Source organism: Urocitellus parryii, chromosome 15 (genome assembly GCF_045843805.1).
Source record: "Urocitellus parryii isolate mUroPar1 chromosome 15, mUroPar1.hap1, whole genome shotgun sequence".
In the NCBI taxonomy this organism is placed as follows: Eukaryota; Metazoa; Chordata; class Mammalia; order Rodentia; family Sciuridae; genus Urocitellus; species Urocitellus parryii.
The window spans coordinates 30,339,440-30,361,906 of NC_135545.1; the positions used below are offsets into that span (position 1 = coordinate 30,339,440).

At 34.7% G+C, this 22,467-nt stretch overlaps 1 protein-coding gene across 1 annotated transcript in view; it reads right to left on the reverse strand.

The window, feature by feature from the left end:
• Positions 1 to 22,467, reverse strand: part of Rpgrip1l (RPGRIP1 like) — an 80,833-nt gene that overhangs the window by 39,804 nt on the left and 18,562 nt on the right. Inside the window, exons 9-14 of the mRNA XM_077792821.1 lie at positions 20,362 to 20,814; positions 17,087 to 17,238; positions 14,126 to 14,504; positions 12,662 to 12,849; positions 12,438 to 12,518; positions 3,790 to 3,897 (exon numbers count right to left, since the gene is read on the reverse strand). Of these exons, the coding sequence (XP_077648947.1) occupies positions 3,790 to 3,897; positions 12,438 to 12,518; positions 12,662 to 12,849; positions 14,126 to 14,504; positions 17,087 to 17,238; positions 20,362 to 20,814 (1,361 nt within the window). The remainder of the gene's footprint in view (positions 1 to 3,789; positions 3,898 to 12,437; positions 12,519 to 12,661; positions 12,850 to 14,125; positions 14,505 to 17,086; positions 17,239 to 20,361; positions 20,815 to 22,467) is intronic.

Sequence of the window (22,467 nt, forward strand, 5' to 3'; positions counted from 1 at the left end):
ATTTTTAAGTCTATTAATGTGGTGAATAACATTTATTGATTTCCATATATTGAACCAGCCTTGCATACCAGGGATGAATCCTACTTGATCATGGTGCACAATTTTTTTGATATGTTTTTGAATCCAATTCGCCAGAATTTTATTGAGGATTTTTGCATCTAGGTTCATTAGAGATATTGGTCTGTAGTTTTCTTTCTTTAAAGTGTCTTTGTCTGGTTTCGGAATCAGGGTGATGTTGGCCTCGTAGAATGAATTTGGAAGTTCTCCCTCTTTTTCTATTTCCTGAAATAGCTTGAAAAGTATTGGTATTAGTTCCTCTTTAAAGGTTTTGTAAAACTCTGCTGTATACCCATCCGGTCCTGGGCTTTTCTTAGATGGTAATCTTTTGATGGTTTCTTCTATTTCCTCAATTGTTATTGGTCTATTTAGGTTGTCTATATCCTCCTGACTCAATGTGGGCAGATTATATGACTTAAGAAATTTATCGATGCCTTCACTATCTTCTATTTTATTGGAGTATAAGGATTCAAAATAATTTCTGATTATCTTCTGTATTTCTGAAGTGTCTGTTGTGATATTGCCTCTTTCATCCCGTATGCTAGTAATTTGAGTTCTCTCTCTTCTTCTCTTCATTAGCATGGCTAAGGGTCTGTCGATTTTATTTATTTTTTCAAAGAACCAACTTTTAGTTTTGTCAATTTTTTCAATTGTTTCTTTTATTTCGATTTCATTAATTTCAGCTCTGATTTTAATTATTTCTTGCCTTCTACTTCTTTTGCTGTTGGTTTGCTCTTCTTTTTCTAGGATTTTGAGATGAAGTATGAGATCATTTATTTGTTGGTTTTTTCTTTTTTTAAGGAATGAACTCCAAGCAATGAATTTTCCTCTTAGAACTGCTTTCAATGTGTCCTATAGATTCTGATATGTTGTGTCTGTGTTTTCATTTAACTCTAAGAATTTTTTAATTTCCTCCTTGATGTCTTCTAAAACCCATTGATCATTCAGTAACGTATTGTTCATTCTCCAAGTGATGCATGATTTTTCCTTCCTTCTTTTATCATTGATTTTCAGTTTCATTCCATTATGATCAGATAAGATGCATGGTATTATCTCTACTCCTTTATATTGTCTAAGAGTTGCCCTGTGACATAATATATGATCTATTTTTGAGAAGGATCCATGTGCTGCTGAGAAAAAAGTGTAACTGCTTGATGTTGGGTGGTATATTCTATATATGTCAATTAAGTCTAGGTTGTTAATTGTGTTATTGAGTTCTATAGTTTCCTTATTCAACTTTTCTTTGGAAGATCTGTCCAGTGGTGAGAGAGGTGTGTTGAAGTCTCCCATGATTATTGTATGGTGGTCTATTAGACTCTTGAACTTGAGAAGAGTTTGCTTGATGAACATAGCAGCACCGTTGTTTGGGGCATATATATTTATGATTGTTATGTCTTGTTGGTGTATGGTTCCCTTGAGCAGTATGAAGTGTCCCTCTTTATCCCTTTTGATTAACTTTGGCTTGAAATCTATTTTATTTGATATGAGTATGGACACTCCTGCTTGTTTCCGCAGTCCATATGAGTGATATGATTTTTCCCAACCTTTCACCTTCAGTCTATGAATATCTTTTCCTATCAAATGCGTCTCCTGTAGGTAGCATATTGTTGGGTCTTGTTTTGTGATCCATTCAACTAGCCTGTGTCTCTTAATTGGTGAGTTTAAGCCATTAACATTTAGGGTTATTATTGAGATATGTTTTGTTCTTCCAGCCATATTTGTTTATTAATGTTACTAAACCTGATTTGTTTTCCTCTTTGATTATTTTCCCCCCTTTACTGTCCTACCTCCCACTGTTGGTTTTCATTGTTATTTTCCATTTCCTCTTCCTGTAATGTTTTGCCAAGGATTTTTTGAAGAGATGGTTTTCTAGCTGCAAATTCTTTTAACTTTTGTTTATCGTGGAAGGTTTTAATTTCATCTTCCATCCTGAAGCTTAATTTCGCTGGATACACGATTCTAGGTTGGAACCCATTTTCTTTCAGTGTTTGAAATATGTTATTCCAGGATCTTCTAGCTTTCAGAGTCTGTGTTGAAAGATCAGCTGTTATCCTGATTGGTTTACCCCTAAATGTAATCTGCTTCCTTTCTCTTGTAGCTTTTAAAATTCTCTCCTTATTCTGTATGTTGGGCATCTTCATTATAATGTGTCTAGGTGTGGATCTCTTATGGTTTTGCATGTTTGGCATCCTGTAGGCTTCTAGAATTTGGGATTCTGTCTCATTCTTCAAGTCTGGGAAGTTTTCTCGTATTATTTCATTGAATAGATTGTTTATTCCTTTGGTTTGGACCTCTATGCCTTCCTGTATCCCAATGACTCTTAAGTTTGGTCTCTTTACGTTATCCCATATTTCTTGGATGTTCTGCTCATGGTTTCTTAACAGTCTTGCTGAGCTGTCTATGTTCTTTTCAAGTTGAAATACTTTGTCTTCATTGTCCGATGTTCTATCTTCTAAGTGTTCTACTCTGCTGGTAGTATTCTCAATTGAATTTTTAAGTTGGTTTATTGCTTCCCGCATTTCTAGGATTTCTATTTGTTTGTTTTTTATTACCTCTATCTCCCTGTGTAATTGATCTTTTGCTTCTTGGATTTGTTTATGTAATTCATTGTCAAAGTGATCTTTCATTGTCTGATTTTGCTGTCTCATGTCTTCCTTGAGACTCCAGATCATCTGAAGCATGTATATCCTGAATTCTTTGTCTGACATTCCATCTGTTGCAGCTATTACCTCTTCTAGAGTTGAGTTGACCTGCATTGCTTGTGGTCATTTCTTTCCTTGGCTTTTCATACTGCTCGCGTTTCTTTCTGCTTGGTGAAACTGTTGTGTTTTTGAAATTTTCCCTGTATTTATTTATATTGCTCTTGTATAGTTGAAAAAACTCCCTTGCAGGGCAGGTAGTGGCTCTGATCCTCCTCCAATTGGGGTGATCTGTCTAACACACTGGCAGGCCGCTAGGTCTGCGCTGCCGGTTGGTCGCAGGTCCGCCTACCCTGCAGGCGCGTGGGGCCGCTCTGTCACTCCGCAGGTTGCTGGGCCTGACCTGCCGGTGGGTCACAGGTCCACCTACCTTGCAGGTGCGGGGGGAGGTGGCGGCTCCGCCCCTCAGCTAGCTGCTGGGCCTGATCTGCTGGTGGTCACAGTTCCGCCTACCTTGCAGGCACTGGGGGAGGGGGCGGGCCTGCCCCTCAGCAGGCCGCTGGACCTGCTCTGCTGGTGGGTCGCAGGTCCACCTTCCCTGCAGGCGCGTGGGGCAGCTCTGTCCCTCCGCAGGTTGCTGGGCCTGACCTGCCGGTGGGTCGCAGGTCCGCCTACCTTGCAGGTGCGGGGGGAGGGGGTGGCTCCGCCCCTCAGCAGGCCACTGTGCCTGATGTGCCGGTGGTCAGAGTTCCGCCTAACTTGCAGGCATGGAGGGAGGGGGCAGGCCTGCCCCTCAGCAGGTCGCTGGACCTGCTCTGCTGGTGGGTCACAGGTCCGCCTACTATTAAAAAATTATTAAGACTTGAATTCACATATCTATTTGTTGTCTGCCACTACCAGTATAATTGCAGCTGTCAAATTTAACATAATTAATAATTGTACTTGTCATATTTTTAATGTTTTTAATGCAAGGAAGTCACATACAAAAATAGGATAAATATTATAATTTCTCAAACCACATCCATCAATACTAAGACAAAGCCTTCAAGAACCAAATTAAAGCTTCCAAAATACTTTTAATACAATTGCATACCTTGGGAATATTTGAAATAGTTGTTGTATTAATTTCTATTTTTGCTGTATGATCCACTTCGGGTGAAATTTCCTTCATATCTTCAGGAGGAGGAGAAGTCTCTTTGCACTAATGTGAAAACATGAATGAATGTATATTATTATTCTAAGACTTTTACAAATATATATATACATATAAATGAATGTGTGTATATATACAAATAAAAACTGACAATAAAATAAAATAGTCACCCATGTGACAATAAATTTAATTAGTTTAGTGTACTTCATTAAACTGATGAAAACACTTTTTGTTTTTGTTTTGTGGTGCTGGAGATTGAACTCGGGGCCTCATGTATGCTAAACATATGCACTAGCACTGAGCTTCATCCCCAAATGGAAATTCTTTAAAGTACATGTACATAGGATTTAATACAAGTATAGCAATGCAAATGTCTGACAATAGGGCACTGTTGGACATTTGTATTTGCAAATATGGAAGAAAATTCACCAAAATTGAGTTGTAGGTTTGAATAAATGTAATTTTATTTAATTTTGTTTTTTGGTACCAGGGATTGAACCCAGGGGTACTTTACCATTGAGCCACATCCCCAGTCTTTTAAAAAATATTTTATTTAGAGACAGGGTCTCGCTGAGTTGCTTAGGGCCTCACTAAATTGCTTAGGCTGGCTTTGAACTTGTGATTCTCTGGAGCCTCCTGAGCCGCTGGAATTACAGGCATGTGACACCACACCAGGCCTAATTTTATTTTTATTGTTTATTTTCTTATTTATATTTTCTAATATTTCTATGATGATTATATATTACTTGTACAACTTAGAAAGTTATATATGCTAAAATAGTTATAGTTCCTAAAATCAGTATTATCTTTTTATTATGCTAAATATCAACTTACAGTTAACTATTATTCCAGCATTTTAAAATTTTGTTGATTTTTAAAATATAATTTATAATTTTTACTATTTTAAAATTAAACTTGCCCAATAAAGAAGGTGTAAAAGATAAATAATATATAAAAGAAATCAATGAATACAAATCTATATTCCTACTACTCAATAGTAATATTTTTAATAATGTGTTAGATTTTTATTACTTTATAATTAAATTATTATTATTATTATTGTTTTGTGGTACTGGGATTTAAACCCAGAGGTGATTTATAACTGAGATACATCTCAAGCCCTTTTCAGTTTTTATTTTGAGACAGGGTCCTACTAACTGCCCAGATTGGCCTCCAATTTGCAATCCTGGCTCAGCTTTCCAAGACGATGGGATTACAGGCACACATGTTTCACAGTGCCCAACTATTTATAATTTTTATGTAATTAAAATTTTATTTATATGGTGATAAATGTGTTATAAACACAATATATTCTGTTAACATTTTAAAAATTAATATAACAATTTTCTCCTATTATGAAACTTTGGGAAAATATAATTTAAAATAACACCTATATTGATGAGTGTTTCATGGTTTAATGAACTATTTCACTACTGTTGGACTTAACTATTTCATGATTTTTAGATATTATTACTAATATTGCAACAAACATCTCTCTATAGATGTCTTTTTAATATTTATGGTCATTTACTTAGGAATCAGGCTACCTATATTCAAACACCAGCTGTACTACTTTAACCATGAGCAAGTTTTCTTAGCATCTCTAAATATTACTTTCCACAAAACAGTAAAATGAACTAGACATAAGTTTCTTATATATGAATATATGACCAGTACAACTCTACATCACGTACAACCACAAGAATGGGGTACTAATTAGAATAAGTCATGTATGTCAAAATATACTCTACTGCATGTATTTCTAAAAAGAACAAATAAAATAATAAAAGAAAACAAAAAAATTACTTTCTACATCTTTAAATAGGAGTAATTCTAGTATGAAGTACATGGGGTTACTGTGAGGATTAAATGAGTCCAATGAACATTAAGGATTTTTTTCATATAGCATACAGTTCAAAAACATAGTATATAGTTGTACTTTGATTTTTTTAATCCACTAAGCAAGTCTATGTCTTTTAATTGGAGAGTAGAGACCATTTACATTTAGAATTATTATGGAAAGATTTTTATTTCCTGACACTTTGATTTGTTTTACATTTTTAATTCACTCTTTTTAATTGGTTCTTTTAGTTATACATGACAGCAGAATTCATTATTCTAGTTAGAGTCCCATTCTTATGGATGTATATGGTAGTGGTATTTAATTCAGTCTTAATTTTCATTTGTTTAACTGGTCTTCCAGTGAGATTCACCCATTTAGAGATCTGGGGTTTGCTTTTTGAGGTCTTCTGTGGGTAGTATTTAAGTGTTTTTTTTTTGTAGTGCTGGCTTAGTAACAATTACTTCTTTTATCCTTATCTTGAAAAGTTTTCATTTCTACTTTGTTTATTTTACTGGATATAATAATCTTGGCAGGCAGTTGTTTTCTTTCAGAATTTGGATCATCTCATTCCATACCCTCCTGGGATTTAGAGTCTGAGCTCTTTGATCCACTTTGAGTTGACTTTTGTGCAGCGTGAGAGACACAGGTTTGATTTCATTTTGCTACATATGGATTTCTAGTTTTACCAGCACCATTTGTTGAATAGGCTATCTTTTCTCTAGTGAATGTTTTTGGCACTTTTGTCTAGTATGATATAACCATATTTATGTAGGGTTGTCTCTGTGTCCTCTATTTTGTCAATATAGTTTTAATTTGTATTTCTCTAATTGCTAGAGATGTTGAACATTGTTTCTATACATTTTATAACCATTTGTATTTCTTCTTGTGTGAAGTGCTTGTTCAGTTCCTTTGCCCATTTATTGATTGGGTTATTTGGGGTTTTTTTTTGGTGTTAAGTTTTCTGAGTTCTTTGTATAACCTGGAGATTGATGCTCTATCTGAAATACAGGTAGCAAAGATTTTCTCCCATTCTATAGGATTTCTGTTCACATTCTTGATTGTTTTCTTTGCTGTGAAGGAGCTTTTCAGTTTGACACCATCCCATTTATTGATTCTCAATTTTACTTCTTGTACTTTAGGAGTTTCATTGAGAAAGTCAGTTCCTAAAGTGACATGATAGAGACTTGGGCCTACTTTTTCTTCTAGTAAGTGCAGGATCTCTGGTCTAATGCCTAGCTCCTTGATCTACTTTGAGTTGAGTTTTGTACAGGGTGAGAGAGAGAGACTCAATTTCATTTGGCTACATATGGATTTCCAGTTTTCCCAGCATCATTTGTTGAAGAAGTTATCTTTTCTCCAATGTATGTTTATGGTACCTTTGTCTAGGATGGGATAACTGTATTTATGTGGGTGTGTCTCTGTGTCTTTTATTCTGTTCAGTTGGTCTGCATGTCTGTTTTGGTGCCAATGCCATGCTGTTTTTTGTTACTATAGCTTTAGTATAGTTTAAGATCTGGTATGGTGATGCCTCCTGCATTACTATTCTTGCTAAGGTCTCCTTAGCAAGGAGGCTATTCTGGGCCTCTTATTTTTCCAGATAAATTTCATGAATGCTTTTTTCATTTCTATGAAGAACGTTATTGGGATTTTAATAGAAATTGCATTAAATCAGTGTGGTTTGAATGCATTTCCCTAAATGCCAATAGTGTTGGACATATTTTTCATATATTTGTTGGCTATTTGTATTTCTTTGTGTGAGAAGTATCTGTTTAATTCATCTGCCCATTTATTTATTGGGTTATTAAATAAACACTCTTGACATTAAGTCTCAGATAGACCCCAATATAATAATACTGGTGATTTCAAAACACCATTCTCACCCACAGACAGGTAATTTAGACATAAAATCAAGAAAGGTACTTCTTTCTTAAATAATAACATAGAGCAAATAGACCTAAAAGATATCTATAAAATATTTCATCCAAGAGCTGAATTTACTTTCTTAGAAGCTCATAGAATCTTCTCCAAAACAGACTATAGTTTGAGTCACAAAACAACGTTTTAGCACATACAAAAAGTGATATAATGCCTAACATTTAACATATTGGAATGAAATTAGAAATCAACAACAAGCAATACTATAGGAACCACATAAACACACAAAGATTAAATAATAATCTTTAGAATGAGAAAAGAATAAGAGGGAAAAAAAAGAGAAACAAAAAAATTTCTAGAATGAACTGAGAATACTGATACAATACCAAAATCTTTGGGATGGTATGAAGGTGGTTCTAAGAGGAAAGTTTATAGCATTAAGTGTCTACATGAGAAAAACAAAAGATCCCAAAACAAACCATCTAATATTACATTCTTAAGGCCCTAGAAAAGAAACAAACCAACCTGAAAACCAGTAGAAGACAGGTAATACTTAATATTAGAGCTGAAATTAACGAAATAAACATTAAATAATACAAATGATCAAAGTAACAATGAGCTGGTTCTTTGAATATATATACAAGGTTGATAAATCCTTACAGAAAACTAATACAAAAAGAGACAAGACCCAACTTAATAAAATTTGAGATGAAAAAAGACATAATCATCATACATGTTGCTGAAATCCAGCAAATAGTAGGGACTAATTTGAAAACTTGTGTTTTATTCATTTTTTTGTTGCTGTAATGAAAACATCTGACAAGAACAATTCTTAGGAGGAAAAGTTTATTTTGGCTTGTGGTTTCAGAGATTCAGTTATGATCAGCTGACTTCACAGCTCTAGGGCCAAGGCGAGGCAGAAAATCATGCTAGAAGGATGTGGTGGAGGATAGTAGCACAGAACAGGGCATCAAGGAAACAGAGAAAATAGTTCTATCCACCAAGGACAAAATATGAACCCCAAAGACATACCCCCAGTGACCTGCTTCCTCCTGCTACACTCTATTTGCCTATAGTTACTGCCCAGTTGATCCCTATCAGTGGATTAATCCACTGATTGTTATACCTCTCATAATCATTTCATCTCTGAAAATTCTTGCTTAGTCTTGCACATGAGCCTTCAGGGGACATCTCATATATAAACCATAACACTAATATTCCAATAATTTGAAAAATTTAGAAGGCATTGACAAATTTCTAGACATATAAGATCTACTGAAACTGAACCAAAAGGATACAGAAAACCTAAAAAGACTAAGAGTTAACAAAAAAAAAAAAATCTTGGGGCTGGGGTTATGGCTCAGCGGTGGAGTGCTCACTTAGCACATGTGAGGCCCTGGATTGATCCTCAGCACCACATATAAATAAATAAATAAATAAATAAATATTGTGGCCAACTACAACTTTAAAAAACAAACAAACAAAAAAACCAAAAAAATCTTGCAACTAAGAAAAGTCAGGGATCAGATGGATTCTCATCTGGGTTCTATCAGACCTTTAAAGAAGAGCTGATGACAATCTTTCTCAAATTATTTCATAAAACAGAGAGGGAGGGAACACTCCAAAGTTCATGCTGTGAATACAGTATCACCTTGATACATCAATGAAAGAACACTAGACCAATATCCCTGAAGAACATAGATGGAAAAATTTTTACAAAAATATTAGCAATCTTCATTTAAGAATACATTAAGAAGATTATACACCATGATCAAGTTGGAGTCATCTCAGGGATACAAGGTTGATTCAGCATATACAAATCAATAAATGTTAATTCATCAAATGGATAAAATTAAGGACAAAACTCACATCTCAATAGATGCAGAAAAAGCCTTTGACAAAATCCAGCACCCATTCATGTTAAAACACTGAAGAAACTAGGGACTGAAGAACTTAACTCAACATCATAAACACTATAAAACTCAAACAAACATCAGATTGGATGGAGAAAAACTGAAAGCATTTCCTCTAGAATACAGAATGAGACAAAAATATCCAGTCTCACCACTCCTATTCAATAATAGTTCTTGAAACTCAAGCCAGAGCAATCAGGCAAGAGAATGAAATTAAAGGGATATACAGGAAAGGAAGAAGTCAAACTATCTGTTTGCTAACAATATGATCATGTATTTAGAGGACCTCAAAAAATCCACAAGACTTCTTGAGCTGACAAACTTAGCAAAGCAGCAGATTACAATGTCATCATATAAAAATTATAGCTTTCCTATACTCTAATAATGAATCTGTTCAGAAAGAAATCAGGGAAACAATTCAATTCTCAGTAACCTTAAACAGACAAAAAAGCAACAACAACTACAACACCACAACCTGGGGAATAAAGCTAACTAGGAAGGTGAAAGACCTCTACAATAAAAAAAATAGTAGTACATTAAGAAAGAAGATGAGGATGACCTCAGAAGATGGAAAGACGTATCATGTTCTTGGAAGAATTAATAAGCCATGTTACCAAAAGTTATTTACAGATTCAATGTGATGCCCATCAAAATAACAATGATGTTCTTCACAGAACTAGAAAAAAGTCCTAAAATTCATATGGAAGAATAAAAGACCCAGGATAGCCAAAGCAATACCGACAATAAGAGCAATGCCAAAGGCATCATAACACCTGATCTCAAATTATACTACAGAGGTAAAATAACAAAAACAGGATGGTGTTGGCATAAAAATAGACATAAAGACTAATGGAAAATAATGGAAGACAGAGACAGATTCACATAGATACTGTCATCTTTGTCAAAGGACAAAGATGCCCCCCAAAAAAAAAATGTTGGAGAAAACACAGCCTTTTAAACAAATGGTGCTGGGAAAACTGGATACACAGATATAGAATGAAAATAGATCAATCTCTGTCTCCCTGAACAAAAATCAACTCAAAGTGGATCAAAGACCTAGGAATTAGACCAGAAACACTGTTGCTGTTAGAAGAAAACACAGAATCAAAACTGCAACATACTGGTGCAGGCACTGACTTCCTTAATATGACTCTTAGGTTCAAGAAATAAAACCAAGAATCAAAGTGGGATGACATCAAATTTGCTTCTGCACAGCAAAGGAAACAAGATCAAGAAGAGAGAGCTTATAGAATGGGAGAAAATCTTTGCCATCTACTCTTCCAATAGAGGATTAATATCCAGAGTACATAAAGAACTCTAAAAACTTACACCGAAAAACATAACCCAATCAAATAACGAACAACTAAACAGATATTTCTCAGAAGAAATAGAAATGGGCAATAAATATATGAAAAATGTTTTAACATCCATAGTAATAAGGGAAATGAAAATCAAAACTATACTGAGATTTCATTGCATTTCAGTTAGAATGCCATTCATCGAGAATACAAATAACAATAAATGCTGGTGAGCCTTTAGAGGAAAAGGTACACTTTTACATTGTTAGTGGTATTGCAAATTAGAAGGACTACTTTGGAATGTAGTATGGAGATTCATTAAAAGACCAGGAATGGGGGGCTGGGGTTGTAGCTCAGTGGTGGAGCACTTGCCTAGTATGTGTGAGGCACTAGGTTTGATCCTCAGTACCATGTAAAAATAAAAAACAAAGGTACTGTGTCCATCAACAATGAAAAAAAAAAAAGACTATGAACGGGATAAGCATATGACCCAGTTATTCCACACATTGGTATTTATCCAAAAGAACTAAAATCAGCATACTATACATGCATACCACTGTTTATAGCAGTGCAATTTATAATAGCCAAGTTTTAGAACCACCTATGTGCCTGTCAACAGATGAATGGATAAAGAAAATGTGGTATATACATGATGAAGTTTTAATCAGCTATAAAGAATGAAATTATGTCATTTGCTGGCAAACGGAAGAAACTGGAGAACAACATGCTAAGTGAAATAAGTCAGAATCAGAAAGTCAAAGGTCAAATGTTTCCTCTCATCTCTGGAAGAGAGAGGAGCGGGGCGGGGGGTGGGTGGCAGAGAGAATGGAGAAAGGAAGGAGAAAAAAGGGAGTGGGGAACCTCATTAAAATAGAAGGGAGACCAATACACTAGAGGAAGGGGATTAAGAGGAAGGGAGGGAATGGGAAGTACTGAGAAACAAAATCTACCACATTATGCTATGTTCCTGCACACATATATCACAATAAATCCATATATATATATATATATATATATATATATATATATATATAGTGATAAGTACTAATTAAATGATAACATAAGGAAGATCAGTAGAGTTAAGGGGTCAGGAGGAGGGGGGCGTAAAGGGAAGGTACTAAGAAAGGAGATTGAGAAAATTATGTTATGAGCTTTAATGAATATGACACAATGAATCCCACTACTATATAATTATAACACACCAATTTAAAAAAATAAAGTAAAAAAAGAGAAAATAACTGACACCTAGAATGCCAAGTCCATCAGAATAAAAACATAACTGAATAAGTCCACCCTCCGCAAAAAAAAGTCACTGTGACTTTACTAAGACAGTTAAAATTAATTTTCCTAGAGTATGTTTAAGAAACAGTATGAGGCAAGGAAGCAGAATTTAGACAACTTTTTTTAAGTGGGAACACAGGACTGGGACAGTAGCTGCAGAGAGACATGGAGCCAGGAGAGGGGCTTAGATCAAGGAATACGAACGGTTAACACTTCTATATAATGCCAAACAAAAAAGCGGTCATTTTAAAGGGAAAAGATGTACTTCATTCACTTGTTCCCATTTAAATCAAGTAAGTTATAGTATATCTCTATTTGTTATTTCAAATATTTATTACAGAAAAAAACAAATCCATATTTTGAGTATTTACTACTTACAGAATCCCTATGTGGCATGATATCCACAAAAGACACTTTCTTCTCTACAGGTGTTAAACGTCTAGGTTTAGGTGTTGGTACCTAAGATAAACCAATATGTCAGGATGAGTATGGTGAATAGTAGATAAAGTTTCAAAAATTTTTTGTTTGGCAGAGGTATTTGGTTATTAAGTTTGCATTCAAATTTTATGTTTGAAAGAAAATTTGAAGTTATAGCTACTCACTGCAACTGATGTGCTAACAGAGGATGTTGGAGGTAGTGCCTTAACAACTTCTGGTTCTCTGTGTATGAAATTTCCTTCAACTTCAGTAGTTATTGATCCACTTGGTGGAAGATAAGCAAATTTCCATTTTAATATAACATGGATAGTGCCTGCAGGATTCTTTTGATGATCTATTAACTCAAATAGTCCTGTCAAATTACAAAAATATTTTTAATTAGTAAGAGTGAAATTTTATTTACATAGCAATTAAAGAGAAACAAACTCTACTTAAAATTTTTTTTTAGTATTTTTTACTTACAACTCAAATGTCATTGAGAATAAAATAAAGAGGAATTATGATAAGTTCGTTTCTCAAACTGACTTCTTACAGAAATTAAGGCCTCAAAGATAATACTGACTTAACAATGGGAAATTAATTTATAACTATTTTAATTCCCTGAAATTAAATTCAGGATTATTCAGAATTCCTAGCCTTCTTCTAAGACATATCTGGTTGTATTTCAAGTACTGATTTTCATTTTGACTTGAAAATTCTTGTAAGAGACTTGTGTCTAATGAAAAATATATTAAAATTTTAAAATTTCAAACAGTTTATGTATGTAAAGAAATCTTTACATTACTATAAATTGTTATAATTTTATAATATATGTACTTAAAAATATTTTTTATTGTAGATGGACACAATACCTTCATTTCATTTTTATGTGGTGTTGAGAATTGAACCCAGCATCCCATACATGCTAGGTAGGCACTCCACCAAGTGAGCTACAGCCCCAGCCCAATTTTAAATATATTTTACTGGAAGTTGTTACATTATTGCAAATCAATATCTACACTGATAAAAAGTCTATGAAATAAATAGATCAAAGAATATGAACAAAATATTGTTAAGATGATAAACTTCTCTTACAGGCATAGGTAAGACTTTCAAATGGCTGAATGAAGAGCTCAGCAAATATTCTTCCCAAAAAGCAATGATAAAAGTGGACAGAATGCTTCAAAACAACCATATAAGGAAACTGGAAAGTGATCAAAGATATGCAACAAATTGAGCAGCATTTACTGAAAAACATTCAAAACAGTAAGAGTGTGGGACTGCTCTTAGTGTCTCCTCTCCTCCTTCTACTACATGGTACCTACAGAGGTTTATAACATATACAGGCATAATATATATATATATCTCAAGAATAGCAGAAATGAGAATGAAAAAATAGTGAGAATGAAATTGTATTCGTTTTTCTATATTTTAATGGAATTAGGTTTAATTTTAAGTAGAGTATGATATGATGCATATTATAATTCTTACAGCAATTGCTCAGTAAATAACTAAAAAAAAAAATGGCCCAAAGTTTAAGGATTCTGAGAAGGTTAGGGAAATTAGTTATAAACAAATCACATCCATAACACTTAGGTACAATTTAAGTTTGCTTTTACAATTTTGTAGAATCAAGAACACAGGCTTACCTGAGATACACCTGTCATGTGCCAATGAAATCAAAGGCACATTGACTTTTCCTATGTAAATATTCTCCTGGGTATCACTATCATCAAACACATAAAAACTCAGAGACTCTGACTTAAGGTATCGATCCAAATCCATATTCATTGGCACTGGGAAACACATATGATCATCAAACTGTGGATCATTGCTACTGGGAATGATGGCTGTATCATGGTCTGCAAAATCAAAAAACTTGTACACAACATATGGGTGTGGCTGCAGGTGGCGAGCTCGGGACTGCAGGTTGTTGCAACATCTTATTGTAATGTCAAGTTCATTTAAGTTGCCTTCTGTGGAATCTGTTGAACTGAGCTGAGCAGTTTTAGGTACTTGCTGACTTAACTGGAAAAACATACATATTTATATTATAGAAATAATACAATTAAAAGATAAACAGCAGCTGCCAACCCCCAAACAAAATAATTTTGTAAATGGACAGAAGCTGCATATTTTCATCCAAAGTTAATTTATCAGTTAAGGTTAAAAAAAAACCCACCTTTGATTCTTATTTAAAACCATATGTGGACAGATGATCCTGTGCTATTAGCAGCAAACATAGGAGATTGAGAAGGTATGTAGAAATTGGTGTTAAAGCCAAAACCAACCAAGAAAAGAGTTATTAATTCTATTTAATAACCAGAGACTACAGTGAGTGATAGGTCTAAAGAAGAATGCCCTAACCAGAGGAGATTCATCGCTTGTCCACAGTGATAATTCTGTTATATTTGGGGTTGGCCCTCATCCTGAACCACTGGGGCTTGAAGAAGCAGATATATGAGGCCAAGATTAGCCAGTGTATCAAAGTCCAACTTCTATAAGAACAAGAAAAATATGGGAGGGCTAAAAAGCAAGGTTTGGGAGGACATTTTGGAAGAGAGATGAGCAGCAGAAGTTATCAGGAAGAGCTGGGAACTACTCTATGGTTCCTTATGGAAATACTACTAAGAGGGCCACCACACAAGTATTTCGGAAAATAACTGCACTAAACAGTAAATCTTCCATAATTGATATATCTAGGACAAAGAAAATGCTAGTGTTTCAGTGTCCTTGTTTAGTTTAGTGTTGGAGAATTCTCTCCTTTCCACGAGGAACTCCTCTGTATTTCTGAGTCTGGATTGAACAGATGAGACCCCTAACTAGGAGACTTAATTGGAGAAGGCCAAATAGAGTCAGAGTCAAAATCTTCTTGGTAGAGATATCTGGTGGGTTGGAGTGGAGAAACCTGAGAAAGGAAATCACAATTCTTCGTTCCCAGGCTAGTCTGCACTCAGTTATGGAAGGCTGAGTGGAATGATTTTTAAAAGTACCCCCTGCACTGACATCCTCAAATCCATCCATGAAAGCTAAAATTCCACCAGTAAATGAAAGCCAGAATCTGGGAGTCTAAAAACCTTTAAACTACAAAAATCAAACAAATAATCCGGTTTCCTTGTTTCTAATTCCCATTTCTTTCGGCATTTCCCAAAGTGTATTATGAAGAATATTAGCCAGAAAGATGATCTCTGGGAAGCAAGTGCTATTCTTTCTCAAGTTATGTTAGTAAGGGTTCTTTAAGTGAAAGTCACAGAAACCAATCCATTGAGCAGAAATACCACACAGAGGAAGGTTATAAGGACATTTCATGGAACTGTACAGCAGAAATGTGGCTGGACCTTAGGAAGGTAGTAGGACTGGTATACTACTAAAATTTACTTTCTCTTTGGTCTCCATTTTTCTCATAATACTTGCTAATTGTTCTTTCTCCTTGGATCCATTTTTCCCCCTTTGCTGACTATAATGGTAGAAAATGGCTGCCAATTACTCCCAATTTTACATGTTTTAAGTATCATGAGTCTTGCTTTCTCTTGGTTTCAGAAAGCAGAATCTGATTGGCCCAACTGGGGTCAAGCAGATATTCTGTAATCAGTTATATAATTACATGGGGAGTGTGAGAAAATGAGATCATTTAATAGAAACCTGAACACTGGGGGGGCCAGGTCCCATGAATTGGGAAGGGTCAGTTCTAAGAACAAAGAAAGTAAGATATTTATGAGTTGAGTCAACCTTCCAAAATATTTCTACCATAACACCTTCCTCTGTTATGCAACGTAAGTGCATACCTTATGTTTCCTGTTGAAATTCATATACACAAGAAATCTTAAGTCAAGAATCCTATTTAACTTTGCTCAATTCTGTGCTTTCTACATTCACTGGATCATGGAATTCATTTAGGAATATGATCATTAAGACTCCATGAAACATGGTTTAGAAAATGCTAACCTGGGGAATTGCATTTAAACTCCCAGTTCTTAGCAAGAAAATATACATTTTGTATTTGACTTTGCATTTCAGAAACCCAATTTTTGAGGAAACAGTTTGAAAGAAAGAAAATAATTGATATTCCAAGAATAGTTATTTGCTTTCTTAACAGTGGAACTTGTTAATGAAAGACTTGATGTGTGGTAACAGTACTGAAATTATATAACCCCAAACTGTCCTGGTAGTACAAGGGAATTCTTTTTGTATTGATGTTCTGTATCTTCATTGTGGTGATTGTTATATGAATTGTGACATGTGACAAAACTGCATAAAATGACTATACACATGTTTACATACACACACACAAATGCCTGCTTGTAACAGCTGATAAAAATCTGAATAAGGTAGCTAGCCTATTATACCAATGTCAATTTCCTGGTTTTGATATTAAGCCATAGTTCTGTAAGGTGTTAACAACTTGAAGAAACTGGGTGAAGCACACACAGGACCTCACTGTACTATTTTTGCTACTTCCTATGAGACTATGATTATTCCAAAATAAGAAGTTGAAAAAAGCCACTTGAAGGCTGTGAAAGAAAATGATTTCAATTTAAAGCCTGATATATATAAGAGAATATTATAAAATTTCTATGTAATAAAAGGGTTCTAAAGTCAATAAAGCTTACCGATTGCATTTGCTCTGGCCCCTTAAAATTTGATGTTATATATCCCAAAGCCTTTGCTCGTTCTCGATAAAGTCGAATTGCTTGATCCATGGGAACTCTTAATTGGAACCAGTATTCTACTGTGCCAAAATTTGGGATGTCTCCTTTAGTTCCTACAAGTCAATACATAACCCACTGTTAAAACAGTCACATAAATGAAATCTATATAAGTAAAAGATACATCAATGGTGTTATGCATTAAAACTATAAATTTTATACAGTTCAATGATATGACTTGCACAAATGATGTATGATTGGCAAATAAGAGATGAAGAAAAGAGTTACTTTTGGGGTATGGGTTTCATTGTATGTTAAATATTATTTAAAAACTATGTCAAATTATGATTTGGGATATATCATACCATTTCAATCCTTCTGAAATATAAAGAAAAATGTAAACATTGAATCAGATACTCCCCAGATTCTTTTTGATGCTATAGTACTTTTATTTAAACAAGTTGTACTCAATATAGCCTGACATTTGCAATATGCAACTTCAAAATTATAAATATGACATTCCAAATTTTAATTCGACTTTGGGAAATTCTTTGGCATTTTTCCATTTCTTTACTGTACCAAGTACCGGGGGAAAAGTTGTATGATATTTGCCCTGCACACCCTTGTTATTCCTCTGTGAAGACTTATCCTCTGTGGAGGTTCAACAGCTCTGTACTTCCTTCACAGACTTTGTATGTCCTCATTAGAGCACTGACGGCTCTGGCCTGTCTACTCACAACTGTATAGTCTGTACACCACAATGAAAGTTTCTTGAGGGTAAGGAATGTAGTTTTCACCAATTTTTTACTCCTACCATAGGGACTAGCACATACTAGTATTTGTCAAGATACTCAATATTTGTCAAGTAGAGAATATTGTATACATAAACTTCTCTGAACATACCATGTTATTAAAACTCTACTCCTACCTCATAATTTTTTTTATTCAACCATGATTTAATATCTAACATTATTTATAAAATGTAATAGAAGAATATTAATGCATACATATTTGGTTGCATATGCATAAAAAATCTTTGGTGAGGGGGTTCAGGGGTGTCTGGAGACAGGAGAGGATAAGATACCTACATCATTTTGACTTTTAAGTCATAAATATATTATCTATGTCATCAACCACTCAATCAGTAAAATAAAATCCCTTTCCAGACACAAAATCAACACTGTTCCTTCTTAAAATGGTTTTTCTACTTGGCTTCTGAGATGCCATATACTTTCAGTTTTCCTCCTATACCACTGGTCACCCCTCAGTTTCCTTTTCAGGCTCTTTTTAAAAAAAATTATTCTGATTTGTTATATATGATGGGAGAATGCTATTCATTTCATATTACACATAGAGCACAATTTTTCAAGACACTGATTGTACACAAAGTATATTCACACCATTCGTGTCTTATACATGTACTTAGGGTAATGATATCCATCTCATGCCACCATCTTTCCTACCCCTATGCCTCCTCCCTTAACCTCCCTTCCCCTTTGCCCTATCTAAAGTTCTTCCATTCCTCTCATGCTACCTCCACCCCCATTATGGATCAGCGTCCACATATCAGAGAAAACATTCAGCATTTGGTTTTTGGAGATTGGCTTACTTCAGTTAGCATAATATTCTCCAACTCCGTCCATTTGCCTGCAAATGCCATAATTTTGTTCTTTTAATGCTGAGTAATATTCCATTGTATATCTATACCACAGTTTCGTTATCCATTCATCTATTGAAGGGCATCTAGGTTGGTTCCACAATTTAGCTATTGTAAATTGTGCTGCTGTAAACATTGATGTGGTTGGGTCCCTGTAGTATGCTCTTTTTAAGTTCTTTGGGTATAAACCAAGGAGTGGGATAGTTGGGTAAAATGATGGTTCCATTCCCAGTTTTCCAAGGAATCTCTATACTGCTTTCCAGATTGGCTGCGACAATTTGCAGTCCCACCAGCACTGTATGAGTGTGCCTTTTCCCCCTACATCCTCGCCAACACTTATTGTTGTTTGTATTCATAACAGCTGCCATTCTGACTGGAGTGAGATGAAATCTTTGAGTAGTTTTGATTTGCATTTCTCTAATTGCTAGAGATGTTGAACATTTTTTCATATGTTTGTTGTCTGATTGTATATCTTCTTCCAAGAAGTGTCTGTTCAGTTCCTTGGCCTATTTATCTATTGGGTTGTTTGTTTTTTTGGTGTTAAGGTTTTTGAGTGCTTTATATATCCTTGAGATTAGTGCTCTACCTGATGTGCTTGTGGTAAAGATTTGCTCCCATTCTGTAGGCTCTCTATTCACCTTATTGTTTCTTTTGTTGAGAGGAAACTTTTTAGTTTGAATCCACCCCCATTTATTGATTCTTGGTTTTAATTATTGAGCTACAGGAGTTTTATTAAGAAAGCTGGGGCCTAATCTGACATGATGGAGATTTGGGCCTACTTTTTCTTCCATCAGGTGCAAGTTCTCTGGTTTAATTCCTAGGTCCTTCAGGCTCTTCCTTTTCCTGATTCTTAAATGTTGGAGTCCCATTTATCAACCCTAAACTCCTAGGATCTATATTGCTCTACAGTGTGCTCTGATTGGCTTTTTAATTTAATTTCATCTTTACTCCAGTTATAGGCCACCTTTCTGCCCCTATAACAGGTCAGGTTTGTTCCTCTCTCAGATCTCTGGTTTTGCTATTTCCCCTGCCTGAAACACTCTTCCCCTGCATCCTGGCATGGAACTTCACTCAGGTCTTTATCAACATCACCCTCTTGAGGAAGCTTTCATCTCAACTAGCAATCTTCCATCCCTCTGTTAGCTTCTTGCTCAAGTTATTTTTCATATCTGAATATAATTATTTATTTGTTTTATTGGCTATTTTCCTTGCTAGAAGGTTAGCTAAGCTATCTGAGAATACAAGTTTTGTCTGTCTTATCACTGACCAGTATTCTTAGTATTTAGTAAGTGGTAACACAATGTCGTTAAAAAAAAAAAAAAGATTGATGAATGTACTATAACTGTTTAATCAAACAAGGGGTATCAATATGATAAACAAACATCTGAAATAATAAGTTTTTAAACACTAAATAGCTATTTTACTGATGTCATCAATAATATTTAAGATATACTATGAATGTAAATAGAGAACCTTGTCCCTATCCAAAAGGCACCTTTAATGTATAAGACACTAATGTAGAATAACAATAGATAACTCAAATTAGTGATCTAAATATTTGAAGCCTATAAACTGTACTTACCAACCAAACTTGCTGTGCAAAATATTCGACCGCTTTTTTCTAGAATTTCATGGAATCTCAATTGACATGCTGCAAGTGTTTCATAATCTGTGCTGTGAGCTTGGTGGACTTCAAGTGTGACAGTATTCTTCTGAATATAATGTAAAAATAAGTCGTTAACATGAACAAGATATTGAGAAGTGAAGTTATATTCTGGGTGAAGGCCTTGAACTATGGGAGTTGTCTGTAGTTCAAAATCATAGAAAGCATAGGTACAGAAAGTGACAGGCTCTTTATCTCCAGAAGCCTGTAAAACTTCAGAAGAAAAGATTACTTTGTTGATGTGGATTTCAAATAGATTTTCGCCTCGTTCTAGGTGGATGGTTTCATCAAATTCATCGACAGAGTCATCTGGCATGATTTCTGGTTTAAATTTGTACTGTTTGGTGCCATAGGCAATATCCTTTAATTGGGCTACAAGAGAAGACACATAGTTTAGAGATTTTAAAATTTGACATATGAAAATGCAAACTTGTATTTGAAGCAGTCGGAAGCTTGAGTGCTTTTAGTGGATAATCTCAATCTTAAATTCTATGACTATACCATTTTTCTTGTTTTGATACATCACTTGTTAAACAATAACAAATTATAACTTCAAAATACACACAAGTATAATTTGTCAACTTATAATACAAAGTTTTTAAAAATTACAACTTTAGTTGTAATATAGCCAAAGCCAGCAAAAGGAAAAAGAAAAGCAGGTTTCTGAATGAACAGCTGAGGTCACTATTTTGTTTCACCTGCTCCTCCACCTTTTCTTTGTCCATTACCTTCTCTCCTTAATTTCTCTTTTCTCAGGCTCCTTTCCTTTAGCGTGATAGGATACATGTTTCTCCTGTGCAGGGTGAAGTGTATGTTTATTGTCTTCATTATAGTAATGGTTCCACAGTTGTATACACAAGCCCAAACTCACCAAAATGTATACTTTAAATGTGTCTTTTAAAATACATTAACTATAGTTCTTTCAAGCTATTTTTTAAAAGATCTCTTTTTATTTTCATTTTTCCCCTACTGTTACTCTCAAGTTTCTATAAAGAATAATGTATGTGCGTGTCTCCAACTACTCATGTAAACCACATTGCCTTACTTTTCCATAAAACTACGGCAGAAAATATCAGCAATAACCAATTAATTGCTAGACTCAATGGATACTGGACCCTGTACTATTTGTTTTCTTTGCTTCTATTGAGACTGATGAAACTCTCCCTTCTGTGAACTTCTATCTTGACTTCCATGTCATTATTTCCTCTGCCCTTCCTTTTCTTTCTCTGCTAGTTTTCTGGGGTTCTGCTTTCAATTCTTATTAGTTGACATATTTTCATGGGTCATCTCATTTACTTTTATGACTTTTGTTATAATCAGCATGCTGAAAGCTTCCATATTTCTATTTTTAACTCAGATTTCTTTCCTAAATTCCTGTCCCATATATCTAATGTTTTATTTCACCCTCTATCTTATAGAATCCCGAAGGCACTTCAAATTCAGTATATCCAAAACAGAAGGTATCATACGGTTTTCTGGCTATTTTTTTTTACTTTGAATCTCAAGAGATGGTGTTAACATTCATCCAGTTGCCCAGGTTAGACACCAGAGTCATCCTAGATTCCTTTTTTGGTTACTCTCACCATATCTTATAGGGTCACTACTATCCAACACTATTTCCTAAATCTTTATCAGATTTGTCCCTATTCTATCACCACTGTATCTATTTAATACCTTCAGTTTACTATCTAGATTATTATGGAACTCAACATGCTTCATTCCTTCATGTCTTACTCATTCTCCTAATACCAGGAGTATAATCTCCAAAATGCAATACTGAATATACTACTTTTACTTAGTGGTGAAGTCTAGTCTTTTGTTTGTGTGTGCATGCATGTGTGTGAACTGTTTCTAAAGACTCCACACCTATTTTAGAGTTCCCCAAATCATTTTTCTTTGTGTGCTAGGGATTGAACACAGGACCTCATACATGCTAGGCAAAGCACCCTACCATCAAGCCACATCTCCAGCCCTTTTACCTGAACCTTGAGGTAGGAAGAGGCATTCTCTCATCAGTGTTTTCTT